We start from the raw sequence: 23552 nt of genomic DNA on the forward strand, positions 1-23552 counted from the left end.
TAAAATAATTTTTTCACCAAGACTTCAGAGTTTGCTTTATCAAAGTTCTTACTGTATTTTATTCTTTCAGTGAAAATTAACCTGACCTGCATTTTCTTGTTGCGTAAATGTTTCCCTCTCTCACTTGTATGACAATACCTCGATCTGTGGCGTTTAATAAGTCAGTTGTAAGGCGTTGTTGTTGACTGTTGGATATAGTACATTGAGGTAGTGGAATCTGTAATGCAGCTCGGGGACCAAATATCTGAAATATTTACAATAATTATTATACCAATTTTAAAATAATTCATTAGATGCCAAATAAAAATATAAGTTAATAATTATCATTAATAATCAAATGCTTTTAAAACTGCATGCTACCAGATGAGCCAAAATATTTCAAGGAATTCTAACATGAGAAAAATGTACGTAAGTTATAAGATTCAAGTAATAGTTTACATGTTATTTGTGATTATTGACTGATTTTGAAGTATTTTTCACCATACTTCTGCAGTGTTACTTATTACAATAAGGGCAATTTTTGCATTTCAAAATATTTATGAAAATTAGCATGAATCTAAACATCAACTTTTGATAGGCACTCCAAAAAGTCAGCATTCTTATTTTTTACTCAGATAATACTATTTTCAGTATGTATGAAAAGTTTCCTGTATGTTGTTTAGTTAAGGAGACTGTCTCTTGCAAAGTTTTAACTGTATTATTAAATGCTTTTTATAATTATGTAAATATTGTTTGTACAAGATACGATTGTTTTAATATACATCACATAGACAAACCTGTGACCTATTCATATTGTTTTATAAATTTATATATCTCACAATAACATACCTGTTTATATTCTTATATCATATATCTCACAATAACATCCCTGTTTATATTCTTATATCATATATCTCACAATAACATCCCTGTTTATATTCTTATATCATATATCTCACAATAACATCCCTGTTTATATTCTTATATCATATATCTCACAATAACTTACCTGTTCATACTCTTCAGGGTTTGTAATAACAACTTGTTTGTCATGATATATATGACACCCACTAGTGGAGGTACACAGATTCTCAAACACTGTTGTCATTAAATACTTTACTGTCACATACAGTTTACAGTCTGAAATCCAACAACATACATGATGTTACTATATATATTTTATCACACCTAAGCACTTTTAAAAGTACTCCAAGGTGAGCTTTTTGTGAAAGAATGATGTGATGTACGGAGTCTGTCGTGCAGAGTCTGTTGTTATCTACAATTTCTTAGAGCTTAGATATTTATCATCCAGCACTGCCTTAGTGGACCTTTACAAAAGAAGACTGAATAACCAAAGCCAATTTACCAGTGTAAAATGTATTACATTTCATTTAGAATATGGCATTCCTGTTGAACAAAAATTATTCAAACGCACAGTAAAGAAAGAACTTGTATTTAAGGACATTTCAAACTTGTTTGCTTATTTTTGCTTTATACTTTTTAAGCACTTCTAAAACTAACTTACTTGAAAAGTATTTACAGTTAATTATTAACTTACCGTTTGGGTCTAATGTCCAAGTATTTTGAGGCATAATAAGGGCTTGGCTTGGATAGGACTTTTTTGCCTTATATGAGATTTGTTCATCTGAAATAAAAGGATTTATTGAATCAGAACAATATCTTTACTGAACATATTGAAACATCATTGCAATATGAGCCTCACCATGACAAAATCAACATAGTGCGTTTGCGACCATTATGGATCCAGACCAGCCTGCGCATCCGCGCAGTCTGATCAGGATCCATGCTGTTCGCTTACAAACCCTATTACAAGTACAGAAACTGATAGCGAACAGCATGGATCCTGATCAAACTGGGCGGATGCCCAGGCTTGTCTGGATCTATGCTGGTCGCAAACCCACTATTTTGGTTTTGTCATGACACGGCTCAATTATCATGCTGACATGATCATAAAACAGATAAAGCAGGAATGATGAACAATTGAAGCTAAGATGATAAGATAGTGAAAATTTGTGGAGAACAATATATGTCTATAAAGTGTACATTAATTGAAGAAAATATACATGTATGTCAACACAGTGTACATTAATTGAAGACAAACTAGTTTGGAAATAAGAGAATTTAATGATGTATCATATTTGATTTGAAAATAGACAAAGATGGAACTTAACACTGGTGGTGGTTGTTTTTGTAGTCATGGCAGTATGACACTTTGAATTAATCAAAACGCAAATCAGCCACTGCATTGTTCCTGGGCAGGCTGTCAAGCATGCAGTTTACCAGTACTAAATGTCTTCACTTTTGTAAGTATTGCTACTGTACATGCCAAAGCAGAGGTACAGTGCAAATGACCACTCTTAACTTTGCTTTAAAGGGTATAAAACTATAAAATAAACTATAAAAGTTTCATAATTGGATTTTTTTGTTCATATCGTTATCTAACTTGAAAGAGTTTTATTAAAAAGTGTCTCTGTTACTTAAGATACATACATCACAAAAGAAAACTGTTCCCTAACAAAATATTTAATTGTTATTTTAGTAGATTAAGCGGTGATTGCATTCATGCACCATACGCTGACCATCTGCTTTATCAGAGATTTACAAAACAATATAGTTTAAATTTATGTACTTTGGTATGATGTTTATCAAGATACAACATATATCCTTCTAATTAAAGATAACAAAATAATTGAGCCGCGCCATGACAAAATCAACATAACACGTTTGCGACCAGCATGGATCCAGACCAGCCTGCGCATCCGCGCAGTCTGTTCAGGATCCATGCTGTTCGCTATCAGTTTCTCTACTTGTTATAGGGTTTGTAAGTGAACAGCATAGATCCTGCTGGTCGCAAAACTCACTATGTTGGTTTTGTCATGGCGTGGCTCATAGGTGTTTGGACTTTACACCTATAAGCCGCGCCATGACAATATAGGTTTATACCAAAGGGGGTTGTAACGGTGCCTGGACTCTACATATATATTGGGATATTTCTGACCAAAACTAGGTTCAGACCAAAAAAACAGGTGACAATCCTTATATATAGTCATCCTTATATATAGACTATATATAAGGATTGTCACCTGTTTTTTTGGTCTGAACCTAGTTCTGGTCACAAATATCCCAATATAGAGTCCAGGCACCGTTACAAGGCCCTTTGGTTTATACAGTATAGAAGTTGTTGTTGTAATGGAGATCTATACAGTATAGAAGTTGTTGTTGTTATGGAGATCTATACAGTATAGAAGTTGTTGTTGTAATGGAGATCTCACCTGTTTCAGGAACCTCCATTGTCTCCATCGGTTCTGCAGCATCATAAACTTCTGTTTGTAGATCTCTCATCTCACTACTGTTAATCTTAATCAGATCTCCAGACTCTATGACAAGGTCAGAGGGGAATCTCTCTGCTATAAATAGAAATACAACACCTTGACGATGAGCCCTTGTTTGCCTGATGATAGTCCAACTAATTAGACTTGTCAAAGAGACATCAGATAATTTTGAACAGGCGATGTCTTTTTCCAAAAAGACGGTTTGACAGTAAGAAAAAAAAAAGGTTTGTAAAATGGGTCAAACCGTTCACGCGGAATAAATTATGCTACCCTTATGAATGTCATTATTATATAACAATTAAGAAACTTTTAAATCCCCACTTAGGTTGAAATAGAATTTATTTATTTATTTGTGTTGAAAGCCATGAAGAAAGCCATGAACTAAGTTCACAGTGAAGATGAATATGTTAAACTTAAATAGTTGTTATTATATAATATGTAGTTCAGACTTACACATCATCTGGTCTGACTGGTTCGAAATCACTGTCGTTGGTATGTGTGATCCCTAGTAAATAAAAGTGTTTGAAAATGTATAAGTAATATTTTGAAAATGTGAAAGTAAAACATGCATGATGACACGACATACTAATTAAATAAAATTATCTAAGTCATCAAACTACATATAATTATATCGAATTCAATCAACACTCGGATTTAATTTAATTACATGTACTTTTGATCTACTGTACTGGTGTACAATTAAAAGGTATGATTTAATTACAACACAATGTTGACAGTTACCAGTTGACATTAAATTAATATATACATTTGTACTAAAACAGTAGGGTATTACCACAGGCGTTAGGCACATTTGTCTTTCCAATGATTATCATTAAATACTGTATATCATCAAGACCAGCACCCGTTTAATTAGCCCAAGAAATTGTGCGCTTTATGGCTTTTTATTATTTAGACATGGTCGCCCTTCGCGACAGACATGTAAAGACAGACATCTATGTAATATCAGATTATAAAATCGGTCGTCTTGCAGTCGAAATATTGAGTATACCGTTTAAAATACATGTCGTATATTATATATCATTTATAGTGAACAGGTGCTGAATAATTATTTTATTCTTGATGATCAAGGGGAGCTGTTGTTTTTTATGATAATTTGACCATTATTGACAAGACAAATGTGTCGAACGCCTGTGTGTATTACCAGATACATGTACCGTAGATTGTGATACATGTAAAATTGCATATACCGTAAATTATGATACCTGTACAATTGCATGTACGGTAGATTGTGATACATGTAAAATTGCACATACCGTAGATTATGATACCTGTAAAATTGCATGTCCCGTAGATTGTGATACATGTAAAATTGAATATACCGTAGATTATGATACCTGTAAAATTGCATGTCCCGTAGATTGTGATACATGTAAAATTGCATTTACCGTAAATTATGATACCTGTAAAATTGCATGTACCGTAGATTGTGATACATGCAAAATTGCATCTACAGTAGATTGAGAGTCGGTTATATTCGAAAAACTTACACCGTAATATTCTATTTCGCTTGCGGGAGAATCTGTGTCCGACTGACGGGGAGAAAATCGTGCCCCTGAGTTATCTCCTGAAATATAATTTCACTGTTAAGTAAGTTATGTTAAAGTTGTTAATATATTCATTTATTAAAATGTTAGACAATGTATTACTATAGTCACATTCATTTTGTAAAATTAATTTAAAAGGTGCATTACGAGTTTTTGCAAAAGTAACTAATCGCCTATAAAAATTATTTCTTTATGTGCAGTTTTATAATTACAAGTTATTTCAGAGCAGTGCTATCAGTCAAATACTGGTAAGGTAGTTTGAAAATAACCACATAATCCATATAAAAGAAGAAGAAACATGCACTGATAAAAACCTACCATTCTTCGGTACGAATTGGTAGACCCTGTATGGTTCCTCTGTATTACCGTCCAACCGGTTGTATTGTTTTAATTCTTTGATGTCAGGCAGCTTTGTAAGTGCACATCGGAATCTTGTTTTCCAAGTGGGCCAATCAGGATGATCGACACCTTCACGATACCGCCCAGTGTGTACCGCCCATTCCTAGCAAAAAATTAAACACAAAATCTAAATGAACAGCAAATTCATGCTTGATAATAATCATCTACGACATATGTATATATAATGCCTAATGGGAGATTTAATAATAATAACAGAAGTGCCTTTTTAGAAGTAATCATACCTTGAAAATAATTCCGTCATCTTCTGACCACTCCCTGTTACCAACGTGTTTCCATGGTACCTTGAACATCTTCTGGTCTTTATCAACCCATTCTAGGCCCCTTATTCCTCCAGAGTTGATCTGGGACTCCAACCAAGGGCGCATGCGTTGCCGTGTTTCCGGTGTATAGTTTTTACTCATTTCTAACCCGTAACCTCCTTCCAATCTGTCGAAAAAAAATCCTTCATGAACAAGAAAAACAAACTATGACAACCATGGAAATGACATACAAAATGTAAGAACTGAACCTATAATACGAATTTGCTTAAGACGAACTTCTTAAATCATCTCGATGAAAAGAATGCAATAATAAAATACGAAGCGCACAAGACCAAGACGCTGCGAATCCTGCACAGTTGTACTTTTGTTTGCAAAGTCTTTACATAACATTGTAATGGTAAAGCGGAAAATAAGAACCATTATAGGCTTTATTAGGCAACTTGAGAGATCTGCTATTATTTCCTTATATCACAATACACATGTTTCCGATTGGTTTAGAGTAGGGGTTTCCGATTGGTTTAGAGTAGGAAATGAGGAAGAACCTTCTAACCGCAAGCTTTATTTCACGCCAAATTTGGCTCATAATTTAAAGGCCCATTAATCCCCAAAATGCTATCATTTTCATTTTCCAAAAGCTTTTTACTTCTGGTGTCCAGATACAGTTTCCAAAAAGTTACTCGTTCAACGAGCCAACGGTTGGCCACATAGCTGAGTGCCATCATTTTGCTACTTTTGAATTTTGGCAATAAAAAACAGTTAAGATATTTAAGTTTTTTGTATGGAAATTAAAAAAAGTCACTTATTCACATTTTGCTACATCGATTAGAAATTACTTGACATTCAATGCTCTTTTATTAATGTGATTAACATGTCACGTACCCTAAATCCATTATGACAACATTATAAAACTTATATTATCCCTTTCTACAGAACAATATATATATTCATTTCTCAGACTTAATGTGCCTTTAAGTTGCCATAAATCTTTCTCTTTTTTTTAAACTTTTTTACATGTCTGACCTAGGATGAAATAGAAATCAAAATCAAAGTAGTTGTATGCATTAGCTATGTATTAGTTGGTCAAACAAGTCAGCAGATCTAGCATCAATTTTTTCCCTTGAAAGAATTGCCTGAGCTTACCTAGCCTTTAATCCAATACAAGAACAAAATAATTAATTAAACAATATCACTCTTGGCATTTAATCGTATTTAAAAAACAACTTCAATCATAGAAAAAAATAACTGTAGAGATATTTAACCTATCACATCAATTGGTTTTATAATATTCCATCGTCAAGAGTGTCCCTTATATATAGAAGTCTTCAACGCTATTTTTTCGGGGGAATATTTTGTTAACTCCAGAACTTTTGGTGGTAAATTCTTTGTGTTTGTGGGCGTTCGCGGTAACAGGGTCTCGAGGGAGTAGCAGGAAACAAAAACTGTACACTTTTAGTACAGTAGGACATTTCTATGAGAGTGTATGTGATAAATTATGACTCAGAAAGATGTTGGTGTTTTTTGTTGTTATTATTTCCTTTTATAGAAATATGAGTCCCAAAAATATACCATTTACAATACACCGGGTATAATGAGCGCACAGTATTAATGCATGCATAGATTATTTTGATATACAAACTAAAAAATCAGGGACATTGAGAGGGATGATAAAAAACTCTTCAAAATAGTTTCCGCAATTGGATTAACAACTGATAAAATGTAATTTAAGTCTCATTTAAAAAATTTAAAACCATAAAATTGTGATTTTATAAATACATTCCCTTTAACAGCAGAAAATATAGAATTTTATTTGGACAAAACCAGGAGCTCTAACATATAACAAAGAAAGCCTGTCTTTTGAATTCAATTCCGAGTGGCATTTGTAGTACGTACTGATAAAAACCAAGGGGTTTATAGAATAAAAACAACAGCAACAAAACAACAACAACAAAAACTGAGGTATTTAAAACAACGAAGAATCAGAAACTATGTATCATTTACCATACGTACTATTGAATTAGTTAGTAAATTTCAAAAGAATAAACACGACAAAATCTGAACATGAACACTTGGCTAATAACCTAAAGAATGTATTGCTTTGTCACAAAAAAATAAAAACAAAGATAAGCTTACAAAAAATATTGCTTGTAGACGCGATATATACTTACAGTACGTATAAATTACATATGTTCACTAATTCAGTAAATAATAGTACGGATTACACTTTAAAAAGGTATACAAAACGCGTCATTACAAAGGATTGAACATAATGGCTGGTAAAACAATGCATGGCCTATATATAACACCAGGTAGGTCTAAGCTTAAAGTAAATCCAAGAAATCCTACTTTTAAAATATATCTATAAATGTATTATGAATGTTTAACGATTACCTGTACTTTTCACCGTATTGAATATTGATAAGTTTACGCAAGATACTCGGAAAACCACTATTTCAACAAGCGTTATCTATATGGAAGGCAAAATACGGCTTGTCTTTATATCATGATGCCTGTTTGAACATGATATTCTAAAGGATATATGCATCACGAAATTGTATTGTACAGTTCCGAATTACAAAAACCTTCTCGAAGACATTTCAGATACGTTACTAAATTTATTGCCTAATTATTTCTCTTTTGTCAAAAAAACATCTCGATGTGTCTTTGACAATCTTATAAGTTGGACTACTAAATTGACTCCAAATTGTAAAGAGCAACTTATAGTAATTACAACTACCTTATAATCAAGAACCGCAGAACACCTTTCGAATATTTCTACCTGACAAAAAATATATTGGAGCATGAAAAATTATCATTAACAAATAAATGTAGACCAAATTTACTACAGTTGGTTACGCAATATGTAATACCTGAATAGTACTGAATAGCCTGACTACAAGTTACAAATAAAATGGTATCTAATTGAGCTGGAGTCAACAGTGGCGTTCCATACTTGTGAATATATTGCAAAATACTTTCAATTTTTACAACTTGTCATATTTTAGGTTTCATCTATATTATCTGCACCTGTGAAATTGTATACATGTAGTAGCCACATTTTTTTCGTCATTATCGACATGCAACACCTTGTTTAACCTGTTAGATCTAAATGTACTTTCGTTTTCAAGTGATAAGAAATATATGGCGTTACGTAACCCAATAGATAGCTTTGTAATAAATTTATCACATTCACTATCGAGAATATATGATAACAAGGTTAATCAAGAATGATAACCAAAATAAAAACCAAAATAAACAATCTGACTTACCCTTAATATATTTATAAGTGTCAATCGCTTCGCGTATTAATGCTGTTAATTAAACTGATTGTTTATCCTATTGATTTATGACATAACAACTGCACAACTGCATTTCCTAAATTGTAGTTAATAACAATATAAACCTATAATTTCCAGTTTCCAGAAATCTTACTCAAAATCACTATTACAAAAAGTTTAGGAACGGCATGCTTTACACACAATTGGTGACCGTGACCTACATTCTGTTCGTAGAATACATGTAAACCGAAACCACCGAAATGGGGATTTCCGATTTCTCACAAATTTGCTATTTATAGTAACATCAACGAACCTTATTTTTTCTTCTTCTTCTTTTTGCACGTTTATTTAAGCATTTTACATAAATCATTTGCTAATATAATATTATATAATTATATATATATCAGTCTCGGAGTGGACTTTAAGGAACTCGCGCAGTACTTTTATATATAGATTCTATTAAATAAGAACCGGTATAATTCTACGTACAATTGTGATGAATATATATTTCAGAAATATTCAGCGAATTAGACCTGTTCATATATTGTACATATTTTAAGTCAAAACCACTTTACAAGCTTCTAGTTGGGGTCGGGACACGCACTCATTGAATTTGTATTGGACAAGAACGAACATTTGGTCATATATAGTTTCATTAGTATTGGAAGTCAAAGATCTGACAATCAAAGCTTTGTACATAACGACATGGTAATTACATATTACACAATCTAAAATGTTCTTGCTTCACTAAAGAACTAAATGTGACTACAGAAAACTTCATAATGAAACAATGACCAGTATCTACCTAATCTCTATTAAATATACAAAAATGAAACATGTTATATTATAAAATATTTTATATTTCTACTAGTATGTTCTACCATAACAAATGGAACAAATTATGTCATTTTAAAGTAATACCTTATTATATATTACTTTTATCATCATATTCTTTATTTTAAACATACACAAGAAACATTTTGATTTGTTTTGAAGAACATTTAATTACTGAAATGCTCGATCGTAACTCGATCATCCATGGCAAAGTAAAATAACTGCATAAAAAACAAAAGACTCTGATGCCAATTAGTTCACGACACACTCTCTTAGTCATAAACAAGTCATGTACAAGTTATATAATCAAGAAATTATAGGGGTATACCCTTTTCTTTAACAAAAAGCAGGGTCTTTCAAATAGATTCTATTTGAAAGACCCTGCAAAACGGTACCTCTTATAACTTATTCCAATATTTAAAATGATTCACGAATATTTGCCCGTACTCCCACATTATAACATTTGAAATGTAGGTAACTTTTCACGGCAGTCTTTAAAAAGATACAGTATATAATGCGATATGGCCATACATGTATGTAAGAAATTATGTAATAATCTATAGTTACAAACCTCTGGTATAGTGTGTCCATTTCTGATGACAGTTTACAAACAGTTTTACCTTCCAATTTCTCCACACGTATGTCTGAACTTACTAAAGGAGAAGTTCTCCCTTCACTTTTAGAGCACCTTTTTGGGAAATTCTGACTCCAAGATTCTTTTGGAATATCTTTATCTCTATTAATCATTCTTAACTTTTTGTAAAAAGACATTGGAAATTTAATTAAACACGAACATTTGATTAAATAAAATAGGTTGATAATACTGTTTTAAAAACCCCTTTCTTTTCAAAAACGAAACTAGAGTTTTTGCGTGTTTAATTTCCTTATGTTAGAATGTAGAACAATAGTTCCTATTGATGTCATTTTGATAGATTAAGTTTAACATAAGAGTCCAAACTTCCTGTTTGTATGTATCTTAAAAGAGATCGAAATCTATTTGACGTTTTATGTAGGTTAAAATATATACTCGTAAAAAAATCACTACGATTGGTTGTACATCATGAGTTAAAATAAGTCATACATAAGTGAAATATTATTGTGAATTCTCAACTTATTGAAACATTTCTCCTGCAAGTTAACTAACCAATAGGGGTGTTTTTCTTGAGATCATCACAAGTTTCGACGTGTTTTTAAAACACTGAAATATGTTATTTTAACCTTTTGTCATAAAAAAACCAACATTCTTGATAAGCAAGCAAGTAGGACTGGATTTTTTTCTTCTAGATTTATGTGCAATTCGATGTAGGCATCTTTAACCCAATTTTCCGGAACACATGCAATCAGTTTTATTGTGCAAATTGTTCCAAAAATGAAAAGCGTCGGCTCAGATCAGGATATGAATTGCACAAAAAATCAACTTAAAACATTTTACTATCTTTTGCATATTACATATTTTTTGTATTAATTAATGTTTTAGGTATTTGTACCCCAGTGGGGTTCCTTAAACAGTGATCATTGGTAAAGTAAATCACTACCATGACCCTTATATAAATTGACCTTGGCTGAACAATTTGTCTCATTTCTTTCAGCGGATTGGATGGGATAGAACCCGATGAATAGTTTTTGGCGTCCAAACGCTTTACAAAATCTCATATAAAAGACTAAAGCAGACTAGATGTTCTGAGTCCCTAACATATTGCCGTAACTCATACTAAAGAGTGAATATCTTTTTAACATCTTTTTTACTAAAAACCTTATGCGTAGAAATAGAGAAAATGAATTGAAGATTGTCTAAATGTAGTAGAGTGTATCTGTTCTTGTACATGAAAAGTTCATATATTCAGGAGTTTTGAATAACTCTTCTGAAAACAAGGTAAACATTATATTGATCTTTCCTATTAGAGATAGGTAGCAATTCGATAAGTATTGAGTAACCTTTCATATCTTGGGTCAACTATGGATTCACACAGGGAAAACAAAATTTGAAATGACAAGCCACTATGTATATACTATATATTAACATAAATGTTGCCCTTTTCTGAATAACATGCAATTGTTTTATGTTTTGTAATTATTGCAATGTATTCTTTATTTTAGATGTACAAGTTTTTTTTAAAAAAAAGCAATGTCATTACACTAAACTTAGGAAATAGCTAATAAAATGTGAAAAGTGATTCCCGTTTTGAATTTGTCCTTAATTTAGCTGTCTTATAGTAGCACCTCGGTATCTTAGTTACAGATTTATTGGCTCCTTGAGCATTACATCAGACAATACAAGTTGACTTTGTCTGTAGATTTTGTGTATTGCTACGATATTACGTGTACGTAGTTGAAAAAATATCAAAATGAGTAGTAACTGAAATGTAAGTGAATAGTTACAGTGTTGATAATTTTAGCCTCTTGTGACCGAGGTGTAGGCTTTAATGGTTGAGTCATAAGAATTGCAGTCACTGTTTATTGGAGATGTATGACAAAATTATACTGTGTGGGCAAGCCATAAAAAAGACCCACTATAACTTCAGGTTGGGAGATCAGTTGTGAGGATTTTGGTCTTTCTTAAGCTTAGGCAAACATATGAATAGCAAGAGGCTATGTGAAATTTGTCAGTTGTTACTCCCAAGCACATATAATAACAAAAATAATTCTTTGCTTCTAATAACAATTTGATTTGACAATGTTGGCGAACATCTTTTATTGCAAAGGCTTGACTGTTTTAAATGATGTCTATGCTTGCTCACGTTACCAATTAGGGTCAAGTCTTAATGTCAACATTAATGCCTGCAAGAACAGCACGTGGAAAGCCATAATTTGGACAATTCAAATTTTTACATCATTGGATACCAAGAAATTGGATTCATTTCATATAAATTTCTGCCATCGTCAATGCAACAACCGATATACATGTCACTATACTGGTCGCCACAGTATTAGAAGTCTCTAAAATGATTGCGTAAGGTACGTAAGGGAATAAGCTACATTACGCGTCTAACAGTTATTTCAAGATAAACCACGAGGTATGGGATTTTTATTTCAGTACATACTATTGAGTAATTTGATCGGTAAAAGGTCTTTTGTGTCACGTTTGTAAGGAAGTGAACCAGTCATCTTTAAAAATTCTATACTGCAACCACAAGGCGGGATACTGTTTACGACTGGTTCTCTATGGAAGATACGATAAGTCAAAAGAAGATAGAGCACTATCAATTTCCATGCAAAATTGCAGGCAAGTGATTCCATGATGGAGCATAATCATCAGTGTTTGAACATGGCACAAAAAACATTGAAAAGGAAATACAATGTAAAGTTAAATTCTAATTTTTATTTTCTAGTAATAAAATATTTTCATTTTGATAATAAAATATTGTTATTGGTACAATGAAACAAAAACTTAAAAAAGAAGAATATAAATATATATAAATGTGTATATTATAAAATTGTTGTAATCATATCACAGAATCTTTATGAATAAACATTTAAAATATTAACAGTTGTAGACCAACGGACACCAATCAGAAACCAGTCTACAAACGAGACTATACCATTGGTCAAATTCAAACACCTGGTTTATGATGTGAATCGACCAATGAAATAAAAGCATTCTAGTTCGGGCTCTGTAACAAAATGAAATCATACCCTTAGTCCCGAAATAAACGACAATTTTATAAAAAAATATATTATTATTATAATGATATGAAAATGTCCAACATTAGTAGTTTAAAAATAGCAAATAATAAATATAATACTAAATAATAAAAACAAGGCTATGATGGATGGCCCTTATTTCGCTCACCAGACTATAAAGGCTCTAAATGAGGAAAGACAATTATTAATACAATAGCCGATTTAAAGTCAAAATATGGGTCAACGTTCAAATCTGCAACATATACAAGTAGGTCACTGTTACAATCAATTATTTGTATGATAGTCAATGGTTGCTAGGAAAGTCGATGGTCGCTATGGTAAGTAAAGCCAATGGTTGCTATAGAAGTTACTAGCTGGTTGCTAATGGAAGCCAATGGTTGCTAATGAAGTTACTGGTAATTCAGGAAAGTCACTGATATTTCAGGAAAGTCACTGGTTGCTAAGGAAAACTATAATATTAAGCATTATGAATATATAAATTAAACATTGAATTTTGTTGTTGGTGTAATTTTTCAGGTGAAGTAAAAGCATACTGTATATGTGTTCATATTACAAATAAAGTTATGCTAAAATTGCTTGATCATAATGTAATGAAAGGCAACTCCAAATGACAAATCACACTTTTTAAAGGACAAGTAAATTCATGGGTCTAGAATTGTGGTTTTATATACATTGAAGTCATGAAACCTTTGACAGTTCTGAATGCCAACCCAAATAATAACTAACCTATGTTTCCAGTAGACTGTTCAACTATTAAAGTATAGAAACCTAATTCTTACATTAACATATGGTCACCTCTTTATTCATTTAAACTACATTTAGCAGATTAAAATCTATGTAACAATGGATACAAAATATAATATTATCCTATTCTATTGTAAGAATTTCAAAATATCAATCAAACCATTACGTACAGGAAATAAGTGCAAACTGAAAGTGTTTATAGTACTTCTAGTGAAACAATCACAAGGAAATTTTATTGGTAAACACTATCTTTTATCACCCCATCAGTTGAACACTTTTTCTTCCTATTACAGTTGATTTAACAAAGTTATAACACATTACATGACTGCATTTATATGTCACATGACTGAAACTTTGTTTGGCCTTTAAATTAAGTATAAATTAGTTTATAATACACCATAAGATATGCACTCAATTTGAGGCTATGTCAAAAATATTATTAGTATTCATTAAATACATTTTATTCAAAAATGATTATTACAGATTTCGCTCATATTATGTCATGTATTTTCATTGTCAAAAAAAACAAGATAAGTTAACACTGGTTTAAATATTGTGTAAACAAGACAAGACTGGTTTAAATATAGAAACATTAAACAATAAATCAATTTCTCAAAACTGTTTATGTGACATATAATCTATAACAAGTACCTTGCATTAGTACAAAAAAAACTTGCCCAGTTTTGAATAGGAAAATATCCATTGATGTGTTTGCATAAATTAGATTGGCAGTGTGCATAACAAGTAATGATAAAGTTGACAATGTTAACCTGAAATAACATATACTGATATTATGGTTTCCGATTATTTCACCTATTTTAATAGATACTGGGTACTTTTATTGTTTTTATGGGGACATTCTGAATGTCATATGGCGACTTTCCCCAGCTTTACTGGTAGCAGAAGACCTCAGGTGCCTCTATGTGTAATTTTTTAGGCAAAAGCATGCATCTGAGTAGAGCCACAAACATTCCCTTTAGCTAGCCGGACAGCTTCTTTGCATAGAGGATGGAAGGTTTCGAATCCACAGCAATGAGGGGCAATTGATTGATGTTTTAACAACCTAAATCAATTCCAAAAACGCTCTCATTCAAGCTATGTACATCACAAAAACTAACAAGATAAAATAAATGTTTACCAGAACCTGCTAGTTCCTCTTAAAACCATTTTTATACAAAACAAATATTCATATACATAATCTGTTTTCAACACTGTACTATAACTACAATATTGCATCTGATACAAATATGCGATATAAGCTCTTGTCGCAATTACAAGGAGAGATCAAGTTAACAATCAAGGAAATGTTTTAAAGTAACAAATAAAACTAATGCATTTTTGTCTCCTTTTGTTGTTGAGTTTTTACAAACAAAGACCTTCACATGAAATATGTGTATCTCACATGTAATATATCATAAAAGAAGAGACAAACAATAATTATGCAGAAAGTTTTCAACACATAAACAAAATATTTATCTTTTAAATGGCTCAATTATATTTGACCAACTTTGTCACTTTCACTCTCAGGTCCACTTCATAAAATAGACCAGTACTGGTGTCATATAAGGAAACATGGTCATGACCCAAGCCAGGCTCAGACACACATGGTTGAGAGGTAGACACCTTAACCACTAGTCCACCACTCCAATTGATTGATGTTTAAAACATAATAATGGCTGATGACATTAAAAGTGATGGAAAATGATAAATTGTCCTGAATATATAATGATCATGTTATTCTAAATGTTCATGCTACACAATGAATGGTCTGCTACGCTGTATTCTTGCTCCGACAGCTGATAAGCGTTCTGGCTGTTAGATGTCTCATGCTCGCACCATACCTTGTTGTATATGTTTTGATGTGTCCCACCTGAAATGACAATATATAATATAGTATATAATACTATTTAATGAGACAAAACATGATGAGGAGAAATGATAATGGTTAATACAGTAATAGAAAAAAGTAGTTCCTTCAAAAGAGTATCTAAAAGACTTTAATATCTACACTTATTAAGGGTAATGGTTTTAGTGTTTTTGCAGAATTTTTTTCAATCTATCAATCTATAAATTCAAATAAAGCAATCTATTTATCAATTGATTTATCAGTAACCTTTTTTTAATCAATGTTATTATGAAAACTTCCTTCTTATATCAAAAGCAAGATAAGCACTTCGATCATATCATTTTTTCAACCCACGCTTCATACAAAATTATCTGCACCCAACATTTCACTTGTTCTTTTGATTTATCATGTCTTTTTAAGATAGGCATACACTTAAATTAAGTAAAAGTGTCCAGCACATCACAGCCTCAAAATGCTTAAGCAAACTAATTCAGATAAAACAATTTTGCAGCATTACATGTATTCTGAAACATTTGGACGTGTGACAGATTTTATGAAAGTACACAAAGGTATAACTATTTATATATCCTTCAAAATGTAAATAAGGAAGTGAAAAAAATTTCACTTAGTTGTATTTAAAAAGTGTTGTACCACAGATTTATCTTACATTTATATTTGTAATGAAAATCCGTGGTTGTACTAAGTTACTCTGAAAGTCATTAGTCATTACTTTTTTTCATTGTAGAAGAAATACAACTTACTAGGTCAAAATAAAGAAAAATTTTTTATTTTGATCTGTGCCATAAATTATCTTCATGCAAGATTATCAAAAATAACTTACAAATATCAGTTAGGAAAGATACACAAAAAGGGGTTCCATATATTAAAATGTTTATAAATGTGTCATTGTTCATGTCATATATTTATTTGGAAAGGGCTCACTTCATAAAAAATGTATATTACATGTATATATTTTAATGGTTATATAAATGCTTGCTAAATCATGGGTCATAGGTTTAAAGGGACTCCACTGAGGTTTTTAGACATAATGGGACTGAAAATATTTTTTCAAGATTATAAATGTGCCATTTGATGTAGGTTTAGACCACTAATCTTTATGCAAAATTTCAGATCATTTTCACACTTTGTTTTTCCAGATATTATTCAAATTGTAAAAAAAAAAAAAAACCCAAAATGAAAGCGTTTAAATGCTTTTCACTTAAATCGGGCTAAGAAAAGCATAAAAATACGATTTTCAATTTATTTCAAAGTATATTTCTTAACTGTCTTTGCATATGTTTCTGTTTAAAGTGCCCCAGATCATTTATGTAAGAAATTCAAATGTTATGTTTTTAGGCTTTTAAACCTCAATGTAAAGAAATGTTTTAATTAAATCTTAAACTCAGATCGCAGGTATTTGATTGGTCAGAAACCAGCACAGAATGTTCATTCACCAATAAACATTCTGAAATCTAGAACAAACCTCAGAAAAATATTTTTATAGCATTGAGGCCCTGTGTTAAACATAACATGTCATATATATAAAAATATCCTCAATCTTTCCTGTTTATCGCTCCAATGTGATTAAATCTTGTCATTTAAGTTATCGGAATAAATCTACACCCCTTGTTTCTATAAATAGATTTCAAATTGAATGAACTTCAAAGAAGTAAAATTATCAATAATTTCTAAGAAAATCACATTCACTTCCTGGTATTGTAATGTGAAACTTTATAAAGTGAAATAGACCCTCTTAATCATAATACATGTACATGTTTAAAGTGCCAAATATAACTAGTGCATTAAAGCTTCCTATCACCTGTTTCTATATGCATACTGATTACAAACAGCACTATTACTATCTAATTGTATCTAATTACTAAAAGTAATTCGCAGTACTAAGATATTTCAAGATGTAAACTAACAATCCCATACTAAATATGACATTGTTGCCCCTTTAAATTAAAAGCAAAAAATTCAAAATGCTTTTTAAATAGGATAATGTTGACTTTTTTATCATTATGCACTTGCCATTTTAAACACTGTCTCCCATAATCTTGGGGGGGAGTATGACCATAATCTTGGGGGGGGGGGGGAGTATGACTAAAATCTTGGGGGGAGTATGACTATAATCTTGGGGGGGAGTATGACTATAATCTTTGGGGGGGGAGTATGACTATAATCTTGTGGGGAGTATGACTATAATCTTGGGGGGAGTATGACTATAATCTTGGGGGAGTATGACTATAATCTTTTGGGGAGTATGACCATAATCTTGAGGGGAGTATGACCATAATCTTGGGGGGGGGTATGACTATAATCCCAGGGGGAGTATGACTATAATCTTTGGGGGAGTATATCTATAATCTTGGGGGGGGGGAGTATGACTATAATCTTGGGGGAGTATGACTATAATCTGGGGGGATAATGACTATAATCTTGGGGGGAGTATGACTATAATCTTGGGGGGAGTATGACTATAATCTTGGGGGGAGTATGACTATAATCTTGGGGGAGTATGACTATAATCTGGGGGGGATAATGACTATAATCTTGGGGGGGAGTATGACTATAATCTTGGGGGAGTATGACTATAATCTTGGGGGAGTATGACTATAATCTTGGGGGGAGTATGACTATAATCTTGGGGGGGGTATGACTATAATCTTTGGGGAAGTATGACTATAATCCTGAGGGGAGTATGACTATAATCTTGGGGGAGTATGACCATAATCTTGGGGGGAGTATGACTATTATCAGGGAACAGAAAAGCCTCCGAGAATTCTTTTCTGTATGTGGGGACAATCAGATGATAAAATCCTAATAAATTCCCTCACAGTGCAAATAAGGCTACATTCCTTGCTATTGCTTTTTGATGCAAAAAAAACAACAACAAAACAATCAAACAAACAAAAATTACTGCTTTGAAACAGCAGCTCAGGAAAACATACAGCTCTCAATAGTGCTGCTATACATAATGCACCACTCTGGTTTAAAGGGGATGGGGTTATAAATAAATAAATAATTGCAAAACCTTATTCTAAGAAGATTATCTGAAATCTTTTTTGTTTGCTATATTGTATACTCAACCACGAATTTTCACTTCACATAAAAACAACAAATTTCACAACAAAAAAACTTTTTTTTTTTTCATGTTTAAGGAAAAGGTGATTTTAAGATCAACAAGAGCTGTTCCTAAGACAGCATGCTCAATTATTATAAGTACAAGAACAGGTTCTGAAAAGTGTGACACAGGCACTTAAGTGTGTAGGAATAGCTCTCTCTATTATATAAATATAATAGTCAAGCTAACAGTGAAAATTAATTTTTTTGGGAAATTTTATTGATCAAAATTTGAATTTCAAAGTAAGAAATTCCTTTAAAAATTTATATGATTTTTATGTTTGATGTGGTCAAAATAAATACCATTCTTTTAAGAGACATTAGATTTAAAATTAATATGATCACAAGCCAAACTGTGGAATATATGACCATCACCAAATGCACAACCCAATCTACCGTGAATTCAGGTGTACATAATTTACTATATAACACTGAAGAGTTCACTCCTCTTCTGTCAAAGCTGAATGATTTATGGTCATATTCATAAACTGCCTAAAATATAACCAAAAAACAACTCATATAACATGCAATGTGTCCTCCAAATGTTTAAACATCATGTTTAGAAAAAATTAACATGTATTTTCATCATGTCCAAGGAACAGGACCAATACAGCAGTTCCTAACACTGTACAAAGACTTATATTAATTTGCAAAGACAACTGACTGCAAAAATCTGTACTAGCTGTCCCAGAAACATGTACATTCTGTATTAGGCTCATACATAAAACATTGACACATACAATTTATTATCAGCAGAAAACATGTACGTTACACCATATCCCTCATTAATGAATGTAAAGATTTCAAAACAAAGCTTGTCAGACTAACATTGCTTTATAAGTCGGCTTAGACAATATTATTAACATTACAGCAAAAAAAAGCAAGGTATCAAATAAAAATACCAAAAAAAAAAAAACCCCACCACTTTCACCATTACTTTCTTCAGTTATATTTACTATAAACTATTAAACTTTAACTGCATGGATATATAAACTGAAACAAATTTCCCCACAAAGAACAATGCAATAATAACTGTCTCTATCACATTCATAGCTTGATCATTATAACAATGCTTTTTTGAAAATCATGTGCACAATAAGAAACTAAAACAATGACAATTTATAATTATAATTTAAAACCACTTATGTCAGTCATGAAATTCTTTATCATTTAATCTGTATACTGCATCATTAAACATGCACTCTATTTATAGTACATGTATTTTACAATTGCTCCATTTGTAAACGATTTTCAATAAATGACTTTAACGGTTGTTTATGTAATAGTCCCTCATTATAATTTTTTGAAAATTCTGCCATAATTCATGACAGAACATGCAATTTATACAAGTTAAATCAAGCAGAAAATAAGTTCACTTTGAACCTCGCCATCGTGAAAAACCCTACCTACATTTGTATTAGTTGCTGGGATGAGTCTTAAACCTAAACTTGCCGAAATTCTTAAAAGGAATTGCCTGGCTTCCATTTTTGGGACTGTTTATTATATCAAATTTCCAGATATTAAGATGAAGCTTAAAAGTAAGCCAGTCAACAGCAAGGTTACTGCTGATGTGTGGGCTGACCTGGCTCTACACTGATGGCAATTCAAAATGACCTTCAGCAGTTCTCCTAAAAAGTTCCTACCCATTTTACAATACTAAATTTGTCAAATACGATAGCTTTGCTATGAATTTGACACCATCCGTTTTAATCCACTGGATTTTAAAATCAAAATGCTTTATAAAGTGCTTAGTTAAGTATATATATATTATTAAGATCTTTAGCAGGTTATATAACTGTTGTCAGTTTATATAACCCAAGCAGCTAGTTGTCGGTTATATAGCAAACTGACATCTAACCTGTCAAAAATTCTTTATATTTACATATTAATAAAACAGCATCTTTCTTTTTAACTGAAGATTGAAATCAAAATTACTTTGTAAAATTTAAGCCCTGTAAACAGACAATATAAACAGCATGATGGTATTTGACATCAAAAAAGTGTGACTCGGGTCTGATAAAAAATGCTAGCTGTTTAGGCATGGAGACATAACATTGTTAGTGTACTTACAGAGAAAAAAAAAACAGCATTATATAAGGACCATTTTGGAATATTAATTGTTGAATATAATAAATATTTGTTAATATGATAATTATTTTTTATGTTGGTACATTTGAATGGGACAATCATTATGGTCACACCTAAAGCTCAACAATTAATGAATGTCTAACATTCAACAATTAATGTTTAAAAAAATAACTATATAAAGAATCATTGGTAAAAGTAAAAACATAAAATAAAACATAAAAAAAAAAAAAAAAAAAAAAATTAAAACTTAAAATATAAAGGGAGAGCACTATTCTAACCTATTTACTTAAACTATTTTTGTCATTCACTTCTTTATTTAATTTATAGTGAATTTCTAGCTGGACTAATTTTCTATTAAACAAAAGCAAATCTAGCAGTTCTATTCATCCTCTAGCGCACTCCCTCTATACAAACCTTCACATTATCTCCTCCCTTTTATGCTAAAAATGTATTCCAAGTAAAATCATTAAATAAAACAAAAAAACACACTTTTAAATGTCCTTCAAATATATCTAACCTCGAACTGCACTTAATTTCTTAATTGTGAACTAATTTACCGAAATCTGACCTATTCCAAGAAAAAAAGTTAAAAATAAACTCAAGTGTATATGATAATTAAAGTGGTATAATAAAACAAAGAAACTGTCCCAGTTTGTTGATTTTTATACTATTAACATGTAACCAGATATGGTATATCTTTTTTTGCACTTTTATTGACAATTAAAAGTAAGTCATATGACTGCATATCATAGAGTAATGTTACATTGACACAAACAATTTTGGAAAAATAAACAAATTTAGTCAATTTGGAGCAACCATGGCCTTATAACTTCTATACTGTCTTGAGCATCATATGAGCCGCGTCACGACAAAACCAACATAATGCGTTTGCGACCAGAATGGATCCAGACCAGCCTGCGCGTCCGCGCAGTCTGATCAGGATCCATACTGTTCGCTATCAGTTTCTCTATTTGTATTAGAGTTTGTAAGCGAACAGCATGGTTCCTGATCAGACTGAGCGGATGCGCAGGCTGGTCTGGATCCATGCTGGACACAAACGCATTATGTTAGTTTTGCCATGATGCGGCTCATTATGGTTAACTGTTAAGTTGCTGAATTTGTGAAATGGACAAACTTATTTTAGGAGGCAATCCTGATGGGTTTTGAACAAACATTAAGTTTGATAACTGATAAAAACCACTAACCATGTCAGTCACAATGTGGTTTGACTTTAACCTGTATAAATCTTCTTAATTTGCTCAGTAATTAAACCGCATCAGAATAAAATGATAAAGATAAAAAACACCATGAAAGAAACATGGAAATAACCTTTTTAAAATAATGTGTCAATAAAATTTTGATTACATCAGCAAAATGAACCATACACAAAATGCTTACAATAAGATAAAGAAACTATATAACTATTTGGATATAGCACTACTATGTAATATAAAGTTGAGACTAATTGGTGTGACACATATTTACACAGACATTACTAATTGAATAGATTCATATCAACATTCAGTTCAACTGTTCACAAAAAGCTAGGGTATAATTGTTGACAGGTTGTTTGTTTGTTTCATTTTACGCCTTTTTCCAACAGTATTTCAGTCATATAGGCAAGTAGTTTCCTAACCATCATTCCTGGAGAGATACACCAGTACTAGACTACCTTCCTCCGCGCTAAACTACCAAAGCATCTCCCAGGGATCGAACCCACGCCAGAGAGGTAACTGGATTAGAAGTCATCGACTCTAACCCCTCGACCACGGAGGCCGTACTTGTTGACAGGTAGTTGCTTAAAAAAAAACAAAAAACAAACAAACTTCCCAACCCTAAATATCCAAACCTCAAAATTATCTTAATATTCCCTTAATTTTTAGTACAGGAACTTATGTCATTGTGTAGGTATAATTTAAATTATTTGTTAAATTTCTCCTAATTTCCTTAGTGTAACCTGAATCCTAGTCAGTCATATAACTGTTTCTTAAACTTCATGGATAATATTGTTTTATATTTATTGCTCCCACCCTCACTGAACAAATTATCAAACAATTTTCAAGAGCAAGAGCACTGCATGCAGTGTTAAGGGCAACCAATTTTGACAAAAATTCTAAATTAAAAACGGGCATAACTCCAAAAATATAGCTTTCAGAATTATGCCTCTTTTTCATATTCCAAGTTTCATGTTGATAACTTTAAAAAATGATTGAAAAATGGGCAATATTAAAGTTTTTTTTCACAATGATTTCAATGCAGTGAACATACATAAGCGCTTGACCTTTTTTTTGAAACAATCAAGGTAAAAATGTATATAAAACTGTTTACATGTATGTAATAGTAACTCTCCTGAAATCAGTGAGTATCTTATCAAAAGTAGTTGCAACGCCCTACCTAACCCCCTCCCCCCTCGCCATCTGTAT

At 31.7% G+C, this 23552-nt stretch overlaps 1 protein-coding gene across 6 annotated transcripts in view; it reads right to left on the reverse strand.

Moving 5' to 3' along the window:
- Positions 1–21926, reverse strand: part of LOC132751103 (interferon regulatory factor 4-like) — a 26086-nt gene extending 4160 nt beyond the window's left edge. Inside the window, exons 1-11 of one of the 6 annotated variants that reach the window (XM_060741219.1) lie at positions 21544–21926; positions 19464–19533; positions 15211–15942; positions 5539–5743; positions 5216–5399; positions 4841–4917; positions 3786–3837; positions 3273–3407; positions 1538–1624; positions 989–1119; positions 87–244 (exon numbers count right to left, since the gene is read on the reverse strand). In XM_060741219.1, coding sequence (XP_060597202.1) covers positions 87–244; positions 989–1119; positions 1538–1624; positions 3273–3407; positions 3786–3837; positions 4841–4917; positions 5216–5399; positions 5539–5718 — 1004 coding nt within the window. In that variant the 5' untranslated portion in view covers positions 5719–5743; positions 15211–15942; positions 19464–19533; positions 21544–21926. Of the gene's footprint in view, positions 1–86; positions 245–988; positions 1120–1537; positions 1625–3272; positions 3408–3785; positions 3838–4840; positions 4918–5215; positions 5400–5538; positions 5744–5904; positions 5929–6717; positions 6818–8843; positions 8904–10257; positions 10669–15210; positions 15943–19463; positions 19534–21543 lie in introns of those variants that run through there. The other 5 variants (XM_060741217.1, XM_060741216.1, XM_060741218.1 and 2 more) reach the window with 5 other exon arrangements.
- Between the last annotated feature and the right edge of the window lie 1626 nt (positions 21927–23552).

The sequence above is a fragment of the Ruditapes philippinarum genome, unplaced genomic scaffold, assembly GCF_026571515.1.
Source record: "Ruditapes philippinarum isolate M1 unplaced genomic scaffold, ASM2657151v2 ctg4575_1_1_1_1, whole genome shotgun sequence".
Taxonomy (NCBI): Eukaryota; Metazoa; Mollusca; class Bivalvia; order Venerida; family Veneridae; genus Ruditapes; species Ruditapes philippinarum.